Below are 21,106 nucleotides of genomic sequence, written 5' to 3' on the forward strand. Positions count from 1 at the left end.
ACCATGTGGGAGTGCAGCAAAATGGGACCCCATAACCAGGGACATTGCTCATAATAAGAAAAGCTGCACCATCAGCTGCTCCCTTATTCAGGTTCCCAAAGCATAATCCAAACCAGAAATAATAACACGGAAGATAATGTTTGTCACTAGACTCAGCACACGGATGACATACTGATATAACAGGTCTGGTCCTTTACCGAAGAAAAATTAGACAATTGAGGCCTAAAAGACTCCTGTTTGTGCTGCTGAGACAGGACGGGTATATTTCAGGAATGTCAGCAGAAGAATCAAACAACACACCCAGGCAAAAACGCTGTCGCAACCCATTAGTAGTGTCAGGAAGGACTTGGGACATCAGCCAGAGCAGTGGTGTCACACGGTGTCTGTGGCCCCCAGGTCTCTGCTCCCCACCCCGCAAGGCCACCAACAGGCCAGTGGAGGCCAGGGGATAAGACACACACACACACACGCTTCCACTGGCCCTGCCCCACTTTTATTTGCTTTCTATACTGGGGATCAGAGAAAGCTTCATTTCAAAATGGATTTTTTTTTAAGTCCTGCTGTGGTCCCTCCCCTCCAGACACAGCTGGAGAGAGTTGAGGTCCAGTGGGTGTGAGTGACAAGCCCCAAAGACCAGCCAGGGCAGTGCCCACCGCCCGGCTCCCATCCCAGCCTTGTGCACACGAGACACAGCCCCCAGGGCACCAAACGTTTCAAGAGGGCCTTTTTATTAAGGGAACCCTCCTACACTGTTGGTGGGAATGTAAGTTGGTGCAGCCACTGTGGAAAACAGTAGAGAGGTTCCTCAGAAAACTAAAAATAAAATTACCACATGATCCAGCAATCCCACTCCTGGGCATATATCTGGAGAAAACTCTAATTCAAAAAGATACATCCATCCCAATGTTCACAGCAGCACTATTCACAATAGCCAAGACAGGGAAGCAAACTGTCCATGGACAGATGAATGGATAAAGAAGATGTGGTACATATATACAATGGAATACTACTCAGCCATAGAAAAGAACAAAATAATGCCTTTTACAGCAACATGGATGGACCTAGAGATGATCACACTAAGCGAAGTAAGTCAGAAAGAGAAAGACAAATACCGTACGATATCACTTGTATGTGGAATCCTAAATATGACGCAAATGAACCTGTCTATGAAACAGAAACAGAATCAGGGACACAGAAAATAGACTGGTGGTTGCCAAGGGGGAGGGGGTTGGGGGGGCGAGTCTGGGATTAGCAGCTGCAAACTGGTGTATTTAGAATGGACAAACAACAAGGTCCTACTGTATAGCACAGGGAACTATATTCAATACCCTGTGATAAACCATAATGGAAAAGAATATGAAAAAATGTACATATATATATATATGTTAACTGGGCCACTTTGCTGTACAGCGGTAATTAACACAACATTGTAATTCAACTATACTTCAATAAAAAAATAAATTTAAAAAAAAAAAGAGGGCTTTTTAAAAAGCACAGAAGTGGATCTCATGGCACCATGTATACAAATAAGGGTCACAGGCCCCGCAGGCCACCTTGAGAGACTGATACATGACCGGGGACATTATGGGACCCCAGATAAAACCGGCCTCAGTGAGTTCACAGCCGACTATGACTCAGAAACCACACTTATTTTTTAAGGGCACAGCCTTGACATGAAAAAACAGAGCTCATGAAACATCAGCAAACGTATTTGTCAGCTTCTGATTTTGAAAATGCAGGAACTTGCTAGAAGCTCGTAGAAAATAATCATACTTACGGAGCCTCTAACAATTTACCTCTTCGGAGCTCATGCTGGCTGGGGGTACCTTATAGACCAGACAGTGCGAGGGGTTGGGCTGGATCCCACCCTGTAGAGGTAGCGTCACCCGCCCGGAGCTGGCTTCCAGCACGGGGCTCCAGACAGCCCACCGCACCATGTGCATACACGCCAGGTTCGACAAGGAGGTGACCGCAGCTGCCTGGAATGGAAACAAAGCACATTGGTCACGAGTCATTACCAAGCCCACTTGGGTGGGGGAAATCAACAGTGCTTTCCCGGTAAAATTTCACTAGAGAGCAAGGCAGGCGGTCATCACAAAAGAAAGAACCACCACAGGAGGAGGACACGACATCACATCAGTGGCTCAAAGAGAGTAGAGAAGCCAGCCTCCGGTTCTGGGACCCCCCCCACCAACCAGGACCCTCTTGAAGACCAACTCCATCTTTATGACGCCTCCTCTTCCTGTAGGATCTTCCTGCAGGTTTTCAGACACTCTGTGCCTTGCCAACATCTACCCAAATCCATGAATAAAACACCAGGAATGGCACTCTGTGTTAGTGATGAGACACTTTGTAAAATGATGAAGAAAACACGTGGATATTGGGAGACTGGGATTGACATATACACACTACTATGTATAAAATAGATAACTAAGGGACTTCCCTGGTGGTGCAGTGGTTAAGAATCCGCCTGCCAAAGCAGGGGACACAGGTTCGAGCCCTGGTCCGGGAAGATCTCAGATGCCGTGGAGCAACTAAGCCCGTGGGCCACAACTACTGAGCCCACGTGCCACAACTACTGAAGCCTGCGAGCCTAGAGCCCATGCTCCGCAATGAAGGGTAGCCCCCGCTTGCCGCAACTAGAGAAAGCCCGCGCACAGCAATGAAGACCCAATGCAGCCAAAACTAAATAAATAAATAAAATGAAAAAAATGATAATAAAAAAATAAAATAGATAACTAATGAGAACCTACTGTATAGCACAGGGAACTCTACTCAATGCTCTGTGGTGAATGGGAAGGAAATCCAAAAAAGAAGGGATATATGTATACGTATAGCTGATTCACTTTGCTGTACAGCAGAAACTAACTCAACATTGTAAAGCAACTATACTCCAATAAAAATTAATTAAAAAAAAAGAATACACGTGGATATTCAATTTAGGGTTATTAGCACACAGTTTCTCCCCCAAAGTTTCAGCTCCTAATGGTATGTTCTATGTAACTTATGTGTAATTAGGAAATCAGTCAGGCAGAATGTTACATGCTGTTCCTTCTTTCACTGTCTCTATCATTGGCCAGATGCAAGGGAAGAGGACCCCAGGACACCCCAGAATTAGCCTCCACGCTCAAACAAAGCCATTTTCACAAATACGGCTTCAGGGCTTGATTCAGTAGCGTTTTAAAGAAACCACTTTCATCCGCTTATTCAAAAAGCAGCAAGAGGGACTTCCGTGGCGGTCATGTGGTTAAGACCTCACCTTCCAATGCAGGGGTGCAGGTTCGATCCCTGGTCGGGGAGCTAAGATCCCACATGGCTCATGGCCAAAAAAGCAACACATAAAACAGAAGCACTATTGTAGCAAAATTCAATAAAGGCTTTAAAAATGGTCCAAAAAAAGCAGCAAGAATAAAGCAGAACTCGGAGTGGGCCGTGGTCGGGTCCTGAAATTCCTGCTCGGCTGGGCAACAAGACTTGTGGTCCACCCCATTATGGCAGCTTCAGAGACAACGGCTCTGCCCCAGGCCCTGAATGGCAGATTCTGCAGGTTCCCTGGCACATCGGCTCCCCCAGGAAGGCCATTTCGCAGCCAGAGGACATGGGGCGCTTGGCGACACCAGGTGAGACTGGAGCCCAGGAACAGCGCTTTCCACCCCAAGAGCCCAGCGGCACTAACCGCAGTCAGACTGACAGCCGGGACTCGGGGCAGCGGCCACGCCCGCCTCTGCCCCACAATTCCCAGCCTCGGTGGTAATGCTGGGGAGAAGCCACCCAAAGGCGGCAGGTGTAAAATGCAACGTGGCCACAGCATCTCCCTTCCTGGGAGGACGAGCGCAAAGGCCCGCGTGGTTCCTCAGTGTCGCCGGGCAGCCGAGGGAGCCGAGGGCCCTCCGTCCCTCTTGACCACCGGCTGCACGCACTAACCCCGCCACCCCCAAACTCAGGCCGTGGTCACAGGGAGGCTGACAGCCTGCAAGGAGGGGGCCTCGGACTCTCGGAAGGAATGGAAGCCCAAGCCTGCCTGTGATGGTGCAGAGCATGGTCCCAAAGGAAAGGCGATGCCAACGGGGACCCTCTGACCCGAGCCGTGTCTGGGGCCACACAAGCAGGGAAGGCTCCAGCGGTGTGCCCGGGGCTGCCCACAGACCCTGCTCATGTGGCTGGACACGGGTGAGCTGTGTGCCACTGTCACAGCCAGGACTTGACTGCACTCAGGTAAAGGGCAGACCGTCACACACACACACAAAAGGACCCTGGCTGGAATCCAGCACAGGCGGCTGATGGCCAACTGGCTCAAACCACAGCAGAGCGTGTGCACGAGGGGACCCCAGTACAGAACAGGAAGCATGCATTTCATCCGAGTCAGTCTTCCCGGACTGTTCCAGATGATATCCCATCCCGTTATATCCTTTATATCCGTGTGGGGGAACATCCAGAATCAGTGTCTGGTTGTGAGTTAATCTCTCTTTCCTGAGGCCCCCTCGTAACTGGACCTCACACCACCCACTTCAGCTTATTCTGACCCTTTACTGGAGCCAAACTTCAGACCATGGGTAGGATACTTCATACCACCATGTGAGCAAGGATTTGGGTCCCTGTCAACTCAATGAGAAAAAAAAAATAACCCACATCCTGGAAGTACAAGCAAAGAATCGGCCGAGTTAAGAATCCTAAGCGTCTGATTCTGTGCCGTAACTTTCAATGTCTGTCAAATACAAAGATGGCGGTCTGCCCTTCCCATCCCGTTAGCCACTGACAGGATAAAACGGTATTGAACAACTACAGTGTATCAGGGAAAAGTTGATATAAGTCTATTGTTTTTTAAAAATAAATTATAGGGCTTCCCTGGTGGCGCAGTGGTTGGGAGTCCGCCTGCCAATGCAGGGGACACGGGTTCGTGCCCCGGTCCGGGAGGATCCCACATGCCGCGGAGCGGCTGGGCCCGTGAGCCATGGTCACTAAGCCTGCGCGTCCAGAGCCTGCGCTCCACAATGGGAGAGGCCACAACAGTGAGAGGCCCGCGTACCGCAAAAAAATAAAAATAAATAAATAAATAAATAAATAAATAAATGTATTAGCAAAACTGGCCACTAAAAAAACTCTAAGGATTCACTACTACCTAGACTACGTTTGCAAACAGCCGTCTCCCCAAAAATTCGTGAGTTTATAACAGGATCCAAATGAAAATAAAAAGCGTGCCCCCGTTTTCATGCTATTTGTGCAACCCCTTCCGGCTTAACCTTTCCAATGCGGTGACGGATCCCCAGCTTCCGGTTTCACACACCTTTTGATTTTCTCGTCCTCAGTCTGCACGGCACTCTTCTGTGTAAGGCAGCTGTCAGTTACACAAACACCCACTTCCCACGCTTCGTTTTAACAGCCCAGGAACAAAACCTAGAAGAGGCAGGAAGGATCCTCCCTGAGCCTCCAGAGGAGCAAGGCCCTCCCGACGCCTCGACTTTGGCCCGGCAGGTTCTGGATCCGGAACTGACTGGGAGGGAATAAATGTCTGTTGATTGAAGCCAAGTAGTTTGCGACAATTTGTTCAGGCCACCCCAGGAGGAATCCCCTCCGCCTCTGTCCTCAGACCAACTCAGAAATCCCTTCGAGGCAGGTAAAACTTCAGGTTATTTCATGAGGTTGATTTTCCTTTAGATCTTCAGTGAGACCTAATTCCTCGTGCCGGGGCCCCCTGTCACCTACTGAGCCCCCTCCATGCTAACTCTGGTCACCGCAGCCCGACGCCCAGAAACACACTGCAGAGGTGACAGGGAACCCATGGGGTGGGGGGAGGTCCCCTGGCCCTGAGGCCACCTCCCGAGACAGAGCTGGGCCCGAGGGCCAGACCCTGGATGGGGGCAGCCACGCTGGGGCCCCTGGTGAGCACAAATGAGGAAAGCAAACTGTTGTGGCAGAACGTGTCCAAATGTCCCCGACAGCACGCCCATCACAGAGGCTGTGGTGACCACGAGTCACAGAGAGAGATTTAAGAAGCACGGGACAGATGGAGGAACGGGCAGAAGGCGGCCCGGCCTGGGCCAGGCACAGGTCTGTTCTGGGGTGTCCATGTGACCCTCTGCACCGTCCGCGAATGCTGACCACGGAGGGAGGGCCAAGGCCCACCCCAGCGGCACAGACCAAGGAGCGTGCACCTGCCTACGAGCCGGGGCCGGTCCACATTGGCAGCCGGCGGCTCTGAGGTCTCAGAGCTGGGCCACAGGCAACGCACAAGGGTAAGATGACTTGTTTCCCGCATCCTCCTGAGAGGACACTGGCTGCCTGGCCACTGAGGTGAACCTCGCAAGGCCCGAGAGCCTGAAACACGCCCAAGGGGAAGAGTCAGGAGAGAAACAGGCGTCCAGAGCCAGAATCTCCCCCCTCCTTCCCGCCAAGGAGCACGAGGCACCCAGGACCACCGGGCAAAGCAAAGGCTCACATACCACATACCATCAGCCCGAAGTCATTCCTTCCAGAAGTGGATCGATTATACGCCAAAAGCTTTTCCAACTCAGACGTACAGAGAACGCGGCAGCTGCTGCAGACTGATTTCCTTCATACACATGCAGGGTGGAAAAGGAGACCTAACGACATATAAAGTCGTCTAAGCTGCCCGTACACGACACCGCGTACGCAGAGTCATTTAAAAGCACAGTAATCACTTGGCAGGCAATATTTTCATTTCATTCTACAGAGTACAGTAATTATTTTTAAACATACACATGAGCGATGAAAAACAACAGGGGTATGGTTTTAAGAAAGCTGTAAACCTAGAATTACTCTTCATACTGGCTAAAGGGCTCATAACACTCGGGTCCTCTTTGCAAAAAAGATATCAACTCAACAAGAGCTGAGAGAAGCAATAGGGAATCCGTCCTGAGTTTGGGGCCGTGGCTGGTGAGGTGGACAGGCGTGCAGCCTCTGGTCCTTCGGAGTCTGCAGCCCAGCAGCCAGGGCATGGGCACTCCAGGGACTTTGTATCTGCTTCCTCTGGAGAACCGGCCCCTTGCCGGGGTCCGCTTCCCTCCTCGCATCTCCCACTGGGTCCTACAGAGCCCTTGACCTTGGGGCTCAGGCTTGGTAGCCTGGCATCCCTTCCTGCGGGCACCTCTGCTCCACGGGGCCGTGACCTCAGTGCAGGTCAACAGGGAATTCCACGGCCTGAAATAACGACTACTACAGGGAAGGGATGCACTGAGGCCAGCCCTAGCCTTTCTATGTGGGGTTCCTAGTGGGGTCTCAGGAGAAGGCGGCTCGCTTGCGTTCGGAGTCACCACCTGGGGAAGAAGTAAGCCTGAAGCTGTCTGCTGCCACCCCTACCCAAACCCCCAGGGCACCATGAAATCCTGAGCACAGCGGGAGAGAAGCGGGCAACAGAGAAACACGCAGGGCAGGCGAGGGAACGCAGGGGAGAGGGACGGAGGGGAACAGCCTCCGTGCCAGCCAGGCTGAGGCCGTGCGGAGGATGCAAGACCTGAAAGAAAAAGTCGGCCAGCTGGACTTGAAACCAAGAAACAGCATTACCATTGGGGACAAGTGGTAAAGACGACATGGGATCTCTCTGCTTATTTCTTACAACAGCATGTGAATCTGTAACGACGTCAAAATAAAGTGTAATTTAAAAAACAGTGAGGTACATGACAAAAGCTATATAAAGTGCTGGTAAAAAAAAAAAAAAAACACTGTTTAATGACTGTCCACAAAAAAAGAAGGTCCAGAACACATGAAAGAGAAAATCCCACTTACAAGAGCAGCACAAAAATTAAATATCTGTGAATAAACTTAGTAAGAACTGTTCAACTGTTTAAAATCTACATTGTAAACCTGTATTTAAAATCACTCCCAAAAGACACAAAAACAGAAGTGGACCAACAGAAAGACTTCCCTTCTTCCTGGTTATGACATTACAAATTAATAAATTTAATGCAATCCCAATAAAAATGCCAACGAGCTCTCTTCATGGAGCTAGACCTGTTGATGCTGAAGCTCCTCGGGAAAAGCAAACGTGGGGAGAGCAGGAAGCGCCAAGAAGGGGAGGGGCTGCAGGCCGCACCCGCCACCAAGAGGCCCAGCAGCCTCGGCCGTGACCCTGTGGTCCCAGCACAGAAACAGCAGCCACGGGCAGAATAAAGATCTAGAAGCAGATGCAAGTGTAAACGGAGACCTAGCGTATGACTAGGAGGCATCTTAACTCACTGCAGCACAGCAGGACTTTTTAATAAGTAGTATCGGGACAACTGGATGGCCCCTGGAAAAAGATAAAATTAGACCCATTCCTCACACCACAAATGAGATCTAAACATAAAAACTGAAACTATACACGTACTAGGAGAAAACACGGATACCTTCTTCTATAGGAGTAGGGAAAGGCTTTTTAACTACGACTCAAAATCCAGATACAACGAAAGAAAAGACGGATACATTTGACTGCATCAAAAAATTTTGAAGTTTACATGATGTTATGGACTGAACATTTGTCCAAAACAAACATTCCCTAAAATTCATACACTGAAGCCCTAATTCCAAAGTGATGGCATCTGGAGGTGGGCCTTTGGGAGGTACTTAGGTTTAGATGAGGTCATGACAGCGGGGCCCCCACAGTGGGATTAGTGCCCTTATAAGAAGAGAAAGAGAGAGCTCCCCCTCTCCCTCCACACACATACACCACTGAAAGGTCATGTGAGCACACAGCGAGAGGGTGGTGTCCACAAACCAGGAAGAGAGGCCTCACCAGGAACCAGATCTGCAGGCGCCTTGATCTTGGACCTCCAGCCTCCAGAGCTGCGGGAAATACATGTCTGTTGTTTAAGCCACCCAATATATGGCATTTTGTTACAGCAGCCTGAGCAGACTAAGACACGTGGCCCAAAAAAATCAGGGACGAGGGAAATAAAATGACAAAACTGGGAGAAAATATCTGCAATATATGTCTCAGATAAAGCGAGGAAATATCCTTAACATACAAAGAGCTCTTAACATTTGATGACAAGGTGCAAGAGCACTACAGAAAAATGGCAAAAGACATGAATAGACAACTCACACATATGAAAACATGTTCAACTTCATTTATAATCAGAGAAATGCAAGTTCAACTATACTGTGATACCATTTCTTGCCCATCAGATTAGCAGAACTCAAAAGCTTGACGATGCAACTATTGGTGAGCCAGTGGGGAGACAGGTCCCCCAGTACACTGCCAGTGAGAACAGAACAGCGTGCAACCCCTCTGGAGAAACTGGACAACAGTTAACAGCACAATATATACATTTAACCTCCAATCCAGCAAACCCACTTCTGGGAGCTCTCCCTGAAGGTGCCCTTCCTACAATACAAAAGTGCACACGCACAAGACCATTCATCTCAGCATCGCTTACAGCTGCAAAATACTGGAAACTATCTGAATATCCAAATATAGGTAATTGGGCAAATAAACTGCAGAGCACAATGGAGCAAGTGCAGCTGGAAGAAGGAGCGGGAGGCAGGACTGCCGGGCGGGACTGCCAGGGTGAGCTGGGCCGGGGAGAAGACGCAACGAGCCGCAAGGCCCACGCACAGGTCTGCTCCCCCCGACCCCGTGTGGAAAGGGGAGCTGAGCCAACACCCACACATCTGGGATATTCGCACAAAGCAGCCCAGGAAGGAGGGGCCCCGAGCCACAGAGCTGGCTCCCACCAGGCGACTCTTCTCGGACCACCTTTTGGTAGAACTTTGACTTTCAAAACTATATTTGTGTTCTTTATATTCAAAAAATAAAACTAACTCAATAAGGACGGGCAGGGGAAATAACTATAAAACTGAAAGCAAAGAGAAACAGAAGGACCCGACTGCATTCAGATGAACAGCATGAACACACAGAAGGGGCCGAGCCAAGGGGCCCAGGACAACATTGGCTGCTCCCCTGGGTCTCGGCCGCTAACGAACCCTGAACTCTGCCTGGTAGGTTTGTTTCTGACAGCTGTCTGGGTGAAGCTACTCTGACGTTACTTTAGGTGCCTCCTAGGATTGAGCAAGCGAGTTGCCATGCGGACGGCACTGGGAGCCAGGCTCCTCTGTGGAAGGAGAGGTGCAAACGTGGAAGGTGAAGCCTGGGGCGCCCCGCCAGGTGGATGGGGTCAGCAACAGCTCAACTCCTAAGCCGTGTGCATGCACACGGATGCGTGTACATGTGTGTGCGTCTATTTAAGTATGTGTATGCATGCGTACCTGTGTGTGCACATATACGTGCATGTGTGTTTCCATATGTAAACTGTCCGAGCTCTGTCCACTGAGCGGGCTTAGAAACAAAGACAATCCCAGCGCCCAGACCTGGATTCTAACACTTTCCCCTTTAAAAAGAGCCAGGGCTCATCAAAACCAAGGAAAGTCTAAGAAACCGTCACAGTCCAGAGGAGCCTGAGGAGACATGATGACTAAATGTCATGTGGCCTCCTGGATGGGGTCCTGGAGCAGAAAAGGACATCAGGCAAGGAAATTCGACTTACCAAAAGTACGGACTTCGGTTAGTAACAATGCATCAATACTGGTTCATGAGGTGTGACAAATGTCCCATCCTAATGACGTTAATAATAGGGGAAACTGGGAATGGGTATATGGGATCTCTCTGCACTATCTTCACTGTTTTTCTGTAAATCTAAAACTTTCCCAAAATAAAAAGCGTTTTAGAAAAAGGAAGAGGTGGTAAACCACAGCTCCCCACATAAGTGGCTGATTCCAGAGCTGGAACAGGGAAGAGGCAAGATGAACCTGAAGCATCTTCTGCCAGAAAACGCTCAAAAAAACAAAACATGACGGGGATGTCACAGGGACACGGCCTGAAGGGACTCTGGCTGAGTATGGGACAATCTGAACACCAAAAATAAGTAGGGGTGGTCATTTTAAAAACAGGGATCCAGGGCTTCCCTGGTGGCGCAGTGGTTGAGAGTCCGCCTGCCCGTGCAGGGGACACGGGTTCGTGCCCCGGTCCGGGAAGATCCCACATGCCGCTGAGTGGCTGGGCCCATGAGCCATGGCCGCTGAGCCTGTGCGTCCGGAGCCTGTGCTCCGCAACGGGAGAGGCCGCAGCAGTGAGAGGCCCGCGTACCGCAAAAAAAAAAAAAAAAAACAGGGATCCAGAAGTCCATACCAATATGGACTCAATGGCCGAGTCAATCAATTAATCCATCCGCGAGGGAGAAGGGAGGGTTCTGGACAGTGGAAAGCCATGTGGGGGAAAGGCTGGGGTTGGAAATCATGCTTCTGAGAGAGGCAGCAATGGATGCCAACCTAGGGGGAAATTCAGACAAGGAGCAGGTATCTGCGTGGCTTAAAGAGCCTCCCCACGGTCTGCTTATTAGTTGCAAGGAAAAAAACAGTAACTCCACAGTGGAGACATCACACAACACCCAACCAGACGACCCAAGTGAACAAGGCCAGTGCGGTTCAGATGGACACCATGCACCTGCACCTGTGGCCATGAGACCCCGGGGACACGCCTCACACAGTGTCCAGCGGGGATGCACAACCCGACTCCACCAGGAGGGAACATCAGCAAATCCAAAATAAGGAACTTGCTCTCTAGGACATTTTGTAAAGGGGGGAGAATATGGCATAAAAAATAAAGTCTTAAAAAGACAAAGAAAGGCTGTGGAGCTGATCCAGGCTGAAGGAGACCACAGAGCCGTGTGATCCTGCACTGGGTCCTGTACTGAGAGAAACACTGCAAAGGACACGGCTGGATGGATGGGCAGAACCGAAAGGTGGATGGGAGATGGGGGCGTGGAGTTGATGCTAAGTGAACTGAGGTTGACCCCGCACTGTGCTTACACAGGGGACACCCTCAATCTCGAGGAGGCACGGAGGCATTTAGGGGTCAGGAGCATGATGTCTGCAGTTTACTCTCAAGTGGTTCAGAAAAAATACGTGTGTGAGTCTACATACATGCACACGTGTGTGCGCACACACATACACACACACACACGGGGAGGGAGGGAGGAAACGTGAGCAAGCGAGTGCAACTAAAGCAGATGGGGCAAATGTAATCAGTCAGTGAAACTGAACCAAGACTAAACCAGTATTTTTTGTATTTCTGCAACTTGTAAGTTTTTACAGAAATAAAAAGTTTTTGACAGAACAAAATAAAGTCCCACTATGCCTTTAAAAAAAAAAAACTGTGAAGAAAATGAAAAGGCGAGTCACAGACTGAAAAAATATTCACAATCTATGTATCTGACAAAGAACTTATATCCAAAATATATAAAAGAAACTCCCATCCACGCAATAAAAAAGGCAAACAACCCAAAACAATGGAATAACCACTTGACAAAGGCAGATTGGGAATGGCCAACAAACACACAAACAAGTACATGGTATCACTGGTCGCCAAGGAAATGCAAAGCAAAGCCAGAGTCACAACCCCTAAAGTGCCTGAAACTAAAATGACAAGCGGAATCCAATGCTGGTGAGCACGCAAGCAGCCAAGCCCTCAGACAGCGCCGGTGCGACCACCTGGACAGGCTGGCACTGCTTACAAGGAAAGCGCACATCTACCTGTGACCCAGCCACTCCGCTCCACAGTATTTACCAAAGAGAAATGAAAATATACGTCCATAAAAAGACTTGCCCAAGAATGTTTCGGGCAGCTCCATTCACAAAGTAGAAAAGCCCACCAAGCGAAAAATGAAGAAACAGATTCATAGGACAGAAAACTCAGCAATAAAAATAAATGAACCAGGACTTCCCTGGTGGCGCAGTCGTTAAGAATCTGCCTGCCAATGCAGGGGACATGTGTTCGAGCCCTGGTCCGGGAAGATCCCAGGCGCCACGGAGCAATGAAGCCCGTGCACCACAACTACTGAGCCTGTGCTCTAGAGCCCGCGAGCCACGACTACTGAGCCTGCGTACCTCAACTACTGAGGCACATGTGCCTGGAGCCCGCGCTCCGCAACAAGAGAAGCCACCGCAATGCAAAGCCCATGCACCGCAACAAAGAGTAGGCCCCGCTCACCACAGCTAGAGAAAGCCCGCGCGCAGCAACGAAGACCCAACGCGGCCAAAAATAAATAAATAAGTAAATTTTAAAATTTAAAATAAAAAATGAATGAACCACATGAATGAATGTCCAAAACATTATGCTGGATGGGAGAAATCCAGACACAGTGTTCAACAACAAAAACAAAAGCACGAGGCATACAAAGAAACAGAAAAGTATGGCCCATTCAAAGGAAAAAATAAATCAACAGAAACTGTCCCTGAAAACGACCTAATGGTAGATATACTAGACAAAGGCCTTAAAACTACTGTCTTAAAGAACTAAAGGAAGATGTGGAGAAAATCACGAAAACTCTGTATGAACAAAATGGAAATATCAATAAAGAGACAGAAAACCTAAAAAGAAATTCTGGAGCTGAAAATTACAATAACCAAAAATGAGAAATTCACTGGAGGGATTCAAAGGCAGACTTGAACATGCAGAAGAAAGAATCAATGAACTTGAAGATAGAACAATGGTAATTACTGAGTCTGAAAAAGAAAAAAAATTGAAAAAAAAGCAGAAAGAACTTAAGGGACCTATGGGACACTATCAACTGGACCAATATACACATCCTGGGAGTCTCAGGAGACAAGCGAGAGAAAGGGGCAGAGAGAGTATCTGAAGAAATAATGGCTGAAAACCTCCCAAATTTGATGAAAGACATGAATATAAACATCCAAGAAGCTCAATGGACCTGAAGAGATCCACACTGAGATACACTGTAATCAAACTTTCAAAAGACAAAGACAAAGAGCAAAAATTGAAAGCAAGGAGAGAAGCAAACTGTCACGTACAAGGGATCCTCAATAAGATTATCAGCACATTTCTCATCAGAAACTTGAGGCCAGAGACAGTGAGCCAGCATACCAAAGTGCTAAAAGGAAAACAAAACTGTCAACCAAGAATCCTATATCTGGCAAAACTCTCCTTCAAAAGTGAGGGAGAAATTAAGACATACCTACATAAACAAAAGCTGAAGGAGTTCATTATCACTAGACCTGCTTGCAAGAAATGCTCAAGGGAGTCCTGCAGGGTGAAATGGAAGGACACTGGACAGTAACTCAAAGCCATATGGGAAAAAAAAGATCTCAATGAAGGTAAATATATGGACAATATAAAAGCTAATATTATTGAAACAGTGGCTTGTTATCGCTCTTTTTGTTGTCTACATGATTTAAAACACTAATACATATAAAGGAAAAACACAAATTATTAGTGTAAAAGCTACTACAACTTTGGTTTGTAACTCCATATCTTGTTTTCTACATAAATTAAGAGAATAACACATTGAAAAGCATTATTATTTTATGTTTTGGGCACACAATGTATAAAGACGTAATACTATGGCATCAACAACCGAAAGGGTGGGAGACTGTGCTACAAATGAACAGAGTTTTTGTATGTTATTGAAATTAAGGTGGTACAAATTCAAATTAGTGTTATAACTTCTGGATGCTAAAGGTAGTCCCCATAACCACAAAGAACTGAGCTATAGAATATACACAAAAGGAAATGAGAAAGGACTTTAAACATTTCACTTCAAAGAAAATCAACCAAACGCAAGAGAAAAGAGTAATGCAGGGACAAAAAAAAACTTTAAGCACATAGAAATAAATAACACAATGACAGAAGTAAGTCCTTCCCTATCAGAAATTACTTTAAATGTAAATGGATTAAACTCTCCAATCAAAAGACAGAGACTGGCAGAATGGATAAAAACACATGATCCAACTATACACTGTCTATAAGAGACCCACCTGAGAACCAAAGACACATACAGGCTGGAAGTGAAATGCATATCAACAGAGTAAAAAGGGAAACCCCAGAATGGGAGAAAATATTTGCAAATCGTATAGCTGATAAAGGATTGATATGCAAAATATACAGAAAACTCCACAACCCAATAAAAAACTGGCAAAAAACCTAGACATTTCTCCAGATAAGACACACAAATGGCCAACAAGCATATGAAAAGACGGTCAACATCACTAATCGCTAGGTAAATGCAAATCAAAAGTACAATGAGGGCTTCCCTGGTGGCGCAGTGGTTGAGAGTCCGCCTGCCGATGCAGGGGACGCGGGTTCGTGCCCCGGTCCGGGAAGATCCCACATGCCGCGGAGCGGCTGGGCCCGTGAGCCATGGCCGCTGGGCCTGCGCGTCCTGAGCCGGTGCTCTGCAACGGGAGAGGCCACAACAGTGAGAGGCCCGCGTACCACAAAAAAAAAAAAAAAAAGTACAATGAGATACTACTTCATACCCATTAGGATGGCTCCTATCCAAAAAATAGAAAGCAATGAGCATTGGCAAGGACGTGGACTGTTGGTGGGAATGTAAAATGGTGTAGCCACTGTAGACAACAGAATGGTGCCTCCTCAAAAGTGAAAAATAGAATTACCATATGATCCAGTAATTCCACTTTTGGGTATATACACAAAAAGTACTGAAGGCAGGTCTCAAAGAGATACTCGTACACCCATGGTCACAGTAGCATTGTCCTCAATAGCTAAAACATGGAAGCAACCCAAGTGCGGTCTATCCATGCAATGGAATATTATTCAGCCTTAAGAAGGAAGGAGGGCTTCCCTGGTGGCGCAGTGGTTGAGAGTCCGCCTGCCAATGCAGGGGACGCAGGTTCATGCCCTGGTCCAGGAAGATCCCACATGCCACGGAGCTGCTGGGCCCGTGAGCCATGGCCGCTGAGCCTGCGCGTCCAGAGCCTGTGCTCTGCAGCAGGGGAGGCCACAGCAGTGAGAGGCCCGCGTACCGCAAAAAAAAAAAAAAAAAAAAAAGAAGGAAGGAAATTCTATGATATGCTACAACATGGATGAACCTTGAAGACTTATACTAAGTGAAATAAGTCAGTCACAAAAGGACAAATACTGTATGATTCTACTTACATGTGGTACTTAGAACAGTCAAAATCATAAAGACAGAAAGTAGAGTCATGGTTCCCAGGGGCTAGCAGGCGGGGAGAATGGGGAGTTTGTTTAATGGGCACAGAGCTTCAGTTTTACAAGACGAAAAGAGTTATGGGGATGGATGGTGATGATGGTTGTACAACAATGTGAATGTACTTAATACCACTGGCTGTACACTTTAAAATGGTTAAGATGGTAAATTTTATGTGTATTTTCCCACAAGAAAAAAAGACATTTAAAAAAAAAAAAAGTAAGGCAGAATACCACTGAATTGGACACTTTAAAAATCATATTAGGGTATGTGAATTTCTCCTCAATGAAAAAATATTTTTTTAAAAAAGACAAATAGGGCTTCCCTGGTGGTGCAGTGGCTGGGAGTCTGCCTGCCGATGCAGGGGACGCGGGTTTGCGCCCCGGTCCGGGAGGTTCCCGCGTGCCGCGGAGCGGCTGGGCCCGTGAGTCATGGCCGCTGAGCCTGTGCGTCCGGAGCCTGTGCTCTGCAACGGGAGAGACCCCAACAGTGGGAGGCCCGCGTACCAAAAAAATAAATAAATAAAAATAAATAAAAATAACACAATTTTTAAAAAGTGAGTTGTTATCTTTCCTAAAACCATAAGGGAGACCCAACATGCAGGACAAAATAGAAGACTCTGCACCAATCCCCTCTTCTTTAGCAACCTCCACCTAAGCAGACAGTCGGAAACTCAGCAGGTCCTGCGCGCTCGGTGGGGGGCCTCTGATGGTGACAACCTCAAGCTGCAGCACAGCGAGATGTATGGCTGCAATGTGTATACAGCTGCAAGGTGACTCAATCAGGACACGGACCTGGCTCCAGGGTCCAAGGAGGGGTTATTTTGAAAGCTCTCCAGAGAACCCTCAAGACATCTGTATTTCCAAGTTCTAGAAAGTTTAAATTTATGTAATTTTCAGAGTAAATCCAGGCATGATACCTATGTTAAGCACTCAAATCTCTGTTATATGAACTTGTTTTGTTCAAAGAATACGAGCAAATATATAAATAAATTAGAGTTTTACCCCCCAGAGATGTGGGAGAGGGTTATTTTGCTGTGTTACTCCCCAGAAAAGAGCTCTTTTGACCCCTCGCAGCCCCGTGGTGATCTGCACTTATTCTGACATAAAAACGCAGCAAAGGACACTGGGTCTGTTTATTTTTACAGCTACCTTCTTTCCACGTCACTCTCATGTTCTAGGCAGTCTGCTTTATCAGCTTTATTCAAACAGCAAATGTTTCTGGAGGCCACACTTGCAAAGCTCACGGCATTTCCAAACGGGCCTTCTGCTGTGGGTGCACTGTCCCCATGGACTCAGGTTTCTAGAAGGTACGTGGTCTGGATCAGAAGAACACTTAACCCAAAGACAAATCACAAAGGCTTTAGTCGTTCTGGCTAACAGATTACAAACAAGGGGTGTGTCTTCTCAAAACTTTTTTCTAGTTTGTGTCTAATGACTACCAAAATATTCAGGACCAAAACAATCCTCTGAGACTCAGGTGACTGGGTATAAACTGGAGGCACTATTAGCCCAGATGGCCTCTCGCTGATCTAGATAAACACTTGAAAGTGAACAGTCACACAAAGGTCTATTTCTGATTGAGGAAAATACTTAAAACGTACACCCAGGCAGGCTGGGTGACTGATGATACCGAGAACTTTGTTTTATTTTTTAGGTGTGACGATGGTATTGCAGGGAAGTTTTACCCCCATCTTTTGGAAAGATCTCCTGCACTGTCCACAGAGGAAATGGCACGGGGTCTAGGATTTGCTCTAAAATAATCTGGGAGGAATGCGGACAGGAAAGAAAGGCAGCGACAAGGCTGGCCAGGAGCTGATGACTTCGGAGACTGGCGATGGGTACATTCATTGGGTTTATCGTACGCTTCTATCTTCGTATTCAAAAGTCTCTATAATTAAAAAGGTCTTAAAGAAAAGAACGTATATGCCGAAATGTTCACAATAATCAAGACAGATGCAATTATGACTGGAATTTGCTTCAAAATGAACCAAAATGGGTTGTGCAAGAGGGTATGGACAAAACAAGAGTGTCCACGAAGTGGATAACTGCTGAAGATCCTTGGGGCTTATTTTACTATCCGGTCTGCTTTTGTCTACACTTGGCATGTCCACCACATAGAGTTTTTTAAAAGGAAAGAAAGGGGAGAAAGGAATTTGCAGGCTGAATGCACCCGAAGACACGCTTCATAATGGACTGCAGAGGGAAGCAGGAGCATGCCAGCCGCGACATGTCCCTCCAAGGCCGAGCCCTGACCTTGCAGGAGGCCCAGTGGGCCGCGTCCCCTCCTGGGACACTCCTCGGGGAAGGAGCGAGAGCCCATTTCGACAGCATCAGGCTAGTTTTCTCCTGTACGTCTAAGTCTGGTTGTGGTGGGAATGTCTGATTTGGTTTTCACCCCCGGAATGCTAACCCATCCTCACTGTTCCATGCAGCAAGTAATTTGTGCGGAAATTCATTTCAGACACAGGAACATTTCCTCTCCAGATTACACTGAAGAAAGTACACTTGATGACAGTAAAACGGAATCCAATATTCCATGTTAAGATAAACCTCCACATCAAAAAGAACTGATGAGCTATTTCAAGCCACATTCCAAGAGCTCCACAAGCAACAGCGCGTGGCGGATCCACCTGTCAGCGGGTAAGCATTTCAGTGAAGAGTTAAAAACTTAACAATCAAGTGTTGGGTAAGACATAAAGTTTCAGGACACAGGCTTTATAATCACAAGCGAATTGTAATTAACGTTCTCGAGGGGACACAATCTAAACGTAAATGAGTGGAGAGCCAGGCCCTCTGCTCCTCAGGGGCTCCCTCTGTACCGACCCCCTGCCCACGCCCAGTGGCAGCACCAGGGATGTTGCACCTGAGCCGGCGAACTTCCCCCCAGGATGGGGAAGCCCCAGAAGCCCCTCCCTCCTGGTAAAGCTCCACCCCAGGCCCAGAGGGCCTGCCCCGGGCTGACAAGCATATCTGCATACAGTTGCATTTTAGCTGAAATTTCTGGTAACAAAGAAAGAAAAGCAGAGCTGGGAACAAGAACTTTGTGAGAACAACGGACATCATTCGTTCGCCTATACTCAGAATACCTGCCTCTGGGTCTGCTCACCTGATTAGGACTCTGAATTACACGAGGCACAGACATCAGAGAGGTCAGTTCACTGCTACCAGAGGACATCAGGAACTAACACAGCAGCTGTGCTGACACCCCATTCTCCTTCCAAAGACCCCCCAAGACCGCTCCCAGCCCCCTGCTCTTGCCTCAGCTGCACGGTGATGCGGGCAGACTGACCACCACAGAAGGTGTCTTGTTGGCCTATTTTTATTTTTAATTTACTTGTTAAATTGATATTTGCTTTTTCAAACAAAAATCTGAATCTTAAGAAGAGCATGACTTGGGTTTTCCGAAAAATCTGCATCAATGATGTAAATGATGTCTCTTTGTTACATTCCTTCCAACTGAATCCTATAGATTCTTACTCTTGGTTCTGACGTGGGCACGTACGAAGTCCACTCTAAGAAAACATTCACTTCTTGTGCACATTCAAGCTTTACTACACTTACTATTTGAAAAAGGCATTAAAATGGTCTCATTCTTTCAAAATAATTATTGATTCAATAATCGTGAATTAATGATGTTATGCTGCGTGATGCCTGTTTATTGAACTGTTTATACCAGCTGCCAGCAGAGTGTACGTACTATTACCATAAAGATGGGAAATGATTAGAACAAAGCTATCACTTGGAACAAGTGTTTTCTAGAATCATATTCCACGCTTGTTATCCATATTGTTAATAATAATCACACTGCTTTTAACGGAAGAAAAATGAATGGTGACTATGCTTATTCTGCGCGCGTAGAGCCCGTCGCCAGGCGGCACGCGAGACAAGCGGATGGTTCTTACGTTGCCGTCCGCTCCCGAAGGGCTGTTAAACACGTACTCCAGCTGAAAGACGATGGTGAACGCGGGCTGACAGACCATCTCAGGGAGCTGGAGGCGGCTTCTCGAGACCAGAGCGTGGTTTCCAGATCTGCGCCGAGAACACACAGAGGGGGCGTGTCAGGCGGGGCTCCTGCTGCCCGGCACCCCACCCGCCATCAGCTCGGGCGCCGCGGCACCGGGCGCTGCTGCTGCAGTCTGGTACAGTGAGTCCCCCAAGCAATGGCACTGAGCCCTTCTGGGTGTTTGGCCATCAAGGTAACTTCCCAGACCAGAGCCTCTCTTAGGTGCCGCAATCAACACTCTCCCAAAATGCCAGCACTGGTATCAGGAGGACGGAAGGGCTCCAGGGAGGTACCCCTCCGAGGCCGGCTTCCGTCCAGCTTCACGTATGGAACCCCTAGGCGATGTCTCTGTTGTGATTTGAGACGCACAGGACTGAACAGAGCGGCAGAACTTACTGCCCTCTGGTTCTGTGTCATGTGAGAAAGGGATCACAGGGCGCATCTGGAGGAAAGCACGCCAGGGCTCCACAGCTGGAAGCATCTGTTATTCTAACTCCAAAACCCGTCGTGGCACAAAAACCAGGATCTTTCCAACCTCACAACACTGAGGTCTGCTCCTGATGGGGACGACTAAGCAAGAGGAATCAAAGGCACCGGGCAAGAACCCAGGTGGATGAGTGCACACCTCGCGTGTAAGAACAGCTGCCTTTCACTCTGATCCCTGGTCAGGTGCCCACCCGCACCTCCTAACTCCACGCGGACCGCGACCTGGGACCCCGGGGGAAATACCTGGCCTTCGAAGAGGCGCCAACTCTCCGGCTGAAGCTGGCAGAGTGCGTCAAGGACACCTCCAGCTCAGGCACCAGCACCACCACCTGTGGCCTCTGCACGAAGCCCAGCCCGTTGTGCACGCCCACGCACAGGCGCCGCTCCAAGATCTCCAGGGCACCACTGTCCAGCGGGCCGCCCGCCTGGGAAGAGCACACATGGCACAGAATAAGGTCGGTGCGGAGGGGGGCGGGAGCTCGCCAGGAAAGCTCCCAGCAGAGAGCCCCATCAGAGAGAAGAAACTAGAACAGAGGTTTCAGACATTCCAGACCAGATGGAGCTTAGGGAAGCACCATCCAATCCGAGCAGACTGGCCTCAGGCCATTTTCTAGGTACTTCGGGGATTTCTCGCGTAGCGTCATCTCGTAGAGCAATAC

At 48.2% G+C, this 21,106-nt stretch overlaps 1 protein-coding gene across 3 annotated transcripts in view; it reads right to left on the reverse strand.

The window, feature by feature from the left end:
* The window catches only part of NPHP4 (nephrocystin 4), a 136,187-nt gene that overhangs the window by 69,542 nt on the left and 45,539 nt on the right, over positions 1-21,106 (reverse strand). For all 3 annotated transcript variants that reach the window (XM_079946186.1, XM_079946185.1, XM_079946187.1), the window contains exons 9-11: positions 20,691-20,872; positions 19,861-19,987; positions 1,797-1,979 (exon numbers count right to left, since the gene is read on the reverse strand). In XM_079946186.1, coding sequence (XP_079802312.1) covers positions 1,797-1,979; positions 19,861-19,987; positions 20,691-20,872 — 492 coding nt within the window. The remainder of the gene's footprint in view (positions 1-1,796; positions 1,980-19,860; positions 19,988-20,690; positions 20,873-21,106) is intronic.

This window comes from Stenella coeruleoalba, assembly GCF_951394435.1.
Source record: "Stenella coeruleoalba genome assembly, chromosome: 1".
NCBI classification, from domain to species: Eukaryota; Metazoa; Chordata; class Mammalia; order Artiodactyla; family Delphinidae; genus Stenella; species Stenella coeruleoalba.